General features: G+C 39.5%; 1 protein-coding gene across 1 annotated transcript in view; it reads right to left on the bottom strand.

Annotated features, from left to right (window-relative positions):
- LOC107105211 (protein NLRC3-like) overlaps nt 1-5434 on the bottom strand; it is a gene marked incomplete at its 3' end in the record, with an annotated part of 35430 nt that overhangs the window by 16350 nt on the left and 13646 nt on the right. Inside the window, exon 3 of the mRNA XM_015405337.1 lies at nt 4697-4882. Coding sequence (XP_015260823.1) covers nt 4697-4882 — 186 coding nt within the window. The remainder of the gene's footprint in view (nt 1-4696; nt 4883-5434) is intronic.

The raw sequence follows: 5434 nt of genomic DNA, 5'->3' as shown, positions 1-5434 counted from the left end.
GGCTACAAACTTAATTACCAAAAAAGCTAACTTTTGCCCATTAATGATGCCGCTAAAAAGCTCCCTCCCTCAACAGTACCGTTCCGTTGGTCTAATAATGGTTTTCGATACTTGGGTATTCAAATTGTGCAATCGCTTTCTGACCTCTATAGAGTAAACCTTACTCCTTTGATGGAGAGGATAGAAGCTGATTTTGCTCGCTGGTCAACGTTACCTATCTCGCTCGCTGCCGAATAAGCTTAGTGAAGATGGTGGTTCTCCCCAAATTTCTTTATATGTTTCAACACCTTCCACTTTTTCTAAATAAGTCAATTTTTTGTAAAATTGGACACAATGATTTCAAATTTTTTATGGGCTGGGAAGCCTGCGAGAATTCGCCGATCAGTTTTACAATCTCCCAAGGAGAAGGGAGGATTTGCCCTCACGGTTTTTAGATATTATTATTGGGCTGCTAATGCACAGAAATTGTTGTTTTGGATGAAGGAGGAAGACCCTTTGCCAGTCTGGGTATAGTTGGAGAAGAAGTGCTGTCCATTCTCACTTTGTTCAGTCTTGTGCTCACAACTTCCTCTACAATGTTTAACTACTTGCCCTGTTGCATCCACTTCTTTGAAAATATGGAACCAGTTTAGGAAACAGTTTGGCCTCTCAAATCCATCCGCCCTGACACCAGTGTTTAAAAACTGTATGTTTGAACCGTCCCAAGATTTAGCATATAAAATCTGGCATGATAGTGGTATCAAGTCAATAGTAGATATCTATTCTGAAAACATTTTCTCTTCTTTCTAACAGTTATACCATAGTATACCATAGTGTACCATCTTCCAAAACACAACTTTTTTTGTTTTTTCCAAGTTCGTGACTATGTTAAGAAGTTGTTCCCTTACTTTCCGAATCGCCCTCCAGAAACCTTATTAGACTCTCTTCTCGTAATTGATCCTAATTTTAGAGGATGTATTTTTATACTCTATAAGCTTATTTAGTCAGAAACCTCAACACCCGCAAATGCAGTTAAAACAGCCTGGGAGAAGAGTCTTAACATTGTATTCACAGAACAACAATGGACATCTGCACTGGCTTTAATTTATTAATCTTCCATCTGTGCCCGCTATAGACTAATTCAATCCAAAGCTGTTTGCAGGGCTCACTATACCAATTCACGACTAGCAAAAAGTTATTCTTCAGTAAATGATGCCTGTGGCAGATGTAAACTCTCGCCTGCCAATCACTCACACATGTTTTGGTCATGTCCCAAGTTGAATATATTCTGGACAGGGATATTTAAATCACTGTCTGAAGCATATGGTTCTCTGGTTGTCCCTAATCGAATGTCTGCAATCTTTGGCATCCCCCCTACTTCTAACTTGCCTTAAGGAATGAAGCGGGCTATAGTATTTACCACGCTTCTAGCTCGTAGGTTGATCTTACTCAACTGGAAAGATTCTCAACCCCCTTCACATGCCCGCTGGATTCGAGAGGTGCTTTACAACCTCAAAGTAGAGAAATTGAGGTTTTCTCTTAGAGGATCCGTCAAGAAATTTCAGGCTACATGGGACCCTTTTATTAGATATTTTGATTCTTTGAATCTTCTTGACCCTGAGGATACTTGAATGTCTAACACGATCTCTACTTATTTATCTACATTTACATCCAAATCTACCCTTTTTTATTTATTTTTTATTTATTTATTTATTTTTATTTTTATTTATTTATTTTTTTTACTGTATTTTATTTTTATTTTATTTTTTTTATTTATATATATATATTTTATTTTATTCATTTGTTTATTTATTTATTTTTTGGCCTGTGGGTGGGGTGGGTGGTCAGGGTGGATTGGGGGGTTGACAGAACTGTGACATTGAGGTTGTATTGACACTTTGAATTTGTCCCAACTATGTCTGTCTTATATTCAAAATGTTCAATAAACAAAGTAAAAAAAAACAAAAACATATCAAGGGAACAGAAAATGTTATGGCTGGTGCCCTGTCCCGTGCCCCTGTTTAATACCTCTTCTCTCCGCTCTAGTCTCTCTTCTCTTAATTTGCTCCCAGGCGCCGGGTTTCCGAGCAGACTGTGACTGGAGAAGGGGATCATTGGGCCAGACTTCTATTTCGTTTACTGACCCACCGTGCTACGTTATTCCGGGACAGCGCGGTGGTGACCCCATGTCCCGGGGCCATCATGGCCATAAAGGTACAGCCAAATTGGACCGGGGCTTCTCTGGAAGGTCCCGCTGGGGGGGAGTGTGATGGCCAAGGCCGCCTTTATTGTGGAGACTGCCACAGGTGGATCTACTTGGGTGGCATAGGGTGGCAAATGCCACCCCTAAATGATAGCTTTGCCACCCTTGCTGCCACCCCAGTTGGAGGTAGGGGTGGCAAGGCTTATAAATTATGGAATTACGACCGCTAATTTCCAATGTCGGACTGCAGTGAATGCAGCACGAGATGACGCGAGAGCGACTGAGAATGATTTGTTTTGAAAACCGAATGGGTCAAAGCGAGGGAGCCAGGGGTCATGGGGAGAGGAGACATGGGATGAAACAGGTAAAAATTGATTAACTATCTATAGAGAAATTAAATCATAATGAAAGCACAATGTTGCTAGCATTGCTGCAATGCTGATTTACAGATGATAAAAATCAGGTTGCAGAATGTTATTTCTCTAACTATGATGTTAGTTAAGCCTGACGTCTCAGCCTCATAAAGAAATATTTGCGGTCAACTATGACAGAAAAGAGACTATCAAGTTTGGTTGAACTCAAATCAAAACGCACAAAGGCATTAGATCTAAATACATTTGTGAAGCGTTTTGCTGAGCAACATGGAAATTGCCACATTCAGCTGTTATAGTCATGTCAACTTTCTGTTATGATCTCTGGTGAGCCTTTACAGAGCTGTTACATTTTGTTTTGGCACCTGAGAAAATCTGAGATTTCCTTTAATATAACCAAAAGAGTTCAAAGTAAAGTTAAAAATGTGATACTGGTGTAAATCCTGCTGAATATGCAGCAGTGTTGTTTCTTTTTTTTTTTTTATATATATAGTATCAACTATCCAGGAATGACCTGTATGAACCTACTCACAACATTTTTTTTTACTTTTTCAGACTGGAAGCAAAATGTATTTTTATGTTGCTTCTTTTCAGATTTGTGGAGATTTTGATGTAACATACAGAACCTGCCTTTTTGTTGATTTGTTGATACAGCAGCTCTATCAAGTTACTCAGAAAAAAATGGGTAAATGTGTGTTCAGAGTAAACAATACATGGATATCCGGTACCTTGTTTGGGTGCCTTGACCCATTTATTTCTAATGTGTAGTTCTGCTCACTTTAGTACAGCTCAGTCCATAGATCTCTGATGGATAACTATTTTTTTCTATAGTTTCTTCTTGTGCAAATGCTGCACAGCTGCCTCTCTGACAGTCAATCTCACACATCTGCGACTCAGCACCTGTGTCTTACCTTAATACCTGTGATAATGCCCCTCTAGAAGTATTGTTATCATTCTTCTATCTCCTATTAGGTGAGATCAAATTGTACGATGTATTTCTAATATGAACTGTTTCACATGAAACACTTACTGTACTTACTATTTTCACCAAACTGTGATAACTGTGATTAAATTCAGTGTAAACAAATGCCATATGTTGCCACCCCTCAAAAGTTCCTGCCCCCCTCTCGCCACCCCATAAATATGTTTCTAGATCCGCCCCTGGTAGAAAGACCACATGGTGACTAAATGGAATGATGGTTTGTGAAATCAGAGCCACTGATTTCCAGGCTGCATTCAGACTGATCTCAGAGCTGTGGCTAAGATGAAACTGATCAGTTCTTTCCTGTTGAAATGAGAGAACAAAGAGTCTGAGATCAGATCTGATGCTCCCACAGTTTGATGGANAGAAAATAATGAGTCAGCTCATCTCCATCATCAGATTGATTCTAGCAAAGTGTAAAACCAGAGGATCCAGGTTAACAGGAGTGGACTAGGAGCGCTGCCTGTACACTGCCTCATCACATACTGACTACACTTCTCTGCTCAATGTTATCACAATCACAACAATAAACACTTGGACTGTAAAACCCATTAGTAGTGCTGTAGTCATCCCTATTAGAACCCATGACATCACTGTCTCTAGATCCAGTTTTATCCAAGTCCTTGTTTTTTTGCAAAAGAACAACCCAGCTATCGTTGTCATGTGTTGTTGGAGTCTGTTGTTCTGTAAACATTTTGTGTTTAGCCATGATGAAGTCATGACTTTGTTGTTTTCTCATAGGTGAACTCTAAACCTCTGACTTAAATAGAAACACATCTGTGAATGTCTTTAATGAGCTGTCAAACAGATTGGTTTACTGTTGGACATCCAATTTAATATGATGGATAGTGTTGAGACTGATTGGATCTTATAGGTAGTTAATTGGGTCCCAGCAGATTTTTTTCCAGTACCAACAATGTTTATATTCATCTTGACATTGCTTTAGCTGAGGAATTATGTTAAATGCAGAGCTATGCAACTAACTACATTAAAAGATCCAAATATTAATATCAAGTTCTGTCCACCTTTCCTTCATCTAAAACTGCACTCGCAAAGTTTAGTGATCTAATTCAATATGTTTCGATTTAACTTGTAAAAGTCTTAGTAAATAACACTGCAATGCTCACTAAGTTCATGTCATGATTCAAGTGTGTCCTGGACTGGTGTTCAGACCTGAGAATTTCCAGTTTGCAGTTTGGACTCTTCAGTCCAGAAGACAGCAGCTTCACTCCAGAATCCTTCAGGTTGTTGATACTCAAGTCCATCACTCTCAGATTAGAGGACTGGGAGCTGAGAACTGAGGCCAGACCTTCACAGCTTCTCTCTGAGAGGTTACACTCATTCAGTCTGAAGAAACAGAGATGAAAATGATGAAAAAATGAACTTTTTCAGCAGCTCTTGAAGCCCAAACTAAACCATGCATGCCAAAACCCCACAAAAACAACATTGGGCTTAAACACATTTCTATGTCTGTAACCTGGTTAAACTCTGGACAGACTGAGCTGCAAACATGACCTACTGTTTGCTGATGAAGGTTCTCAGTCATCCAGGTCATAGTCATTCCGTAAAAATTCAAAAAATTTCCACTGGACTTGGTTTCCAAGATTTGAAGATGTTTCACTACCTCTCCATGAAGCGTTCTCAATTCAAATGTCTGGATCCGCAGTGCGTTTAAATCTTATATAGACAAAGCCTCGTATCGCTTGGAAACATGCAAATGGTAACCGATAAATGGGTCGTTTGGTTCCATCGTTAGCCGGTAATAACTGAAACCTGTCTATGATTCTGAGGGTCGGTCGTTAAAGGGGGAGGATTGCTGTTAAGGGGGGGGATTGTCTCCTGTAATACCTGAAACCTGTCTATGATTGTTAAGAGTCGGTCGTTAAGGAGGTATTGTTC

The sequence above is a fragment of the Cyprinodon variegatus genome, unplaced genomic scaffold (assembly GCF_000732505.1).
Source record: "Cyprinodon variegatus isolate N-32 unplaced genomic scaffold, C_variegatus-1.0 Scaffold2153, whole genome shotgun sequence".
Taxonomy (NCBI): domain Eukaryota; kingdom Metazoa; phylum Chordata; class Actinopteri; order Cyprinodontiformes; family Cyprinodontidae; genus Cyprinodon; species Cyprinodon variegatus.
The sequence above is the reverse complement of the archived record's forward strand: the minus strand, read 5'-3'. Positions and strand labels throughout refer to the sequence as shown.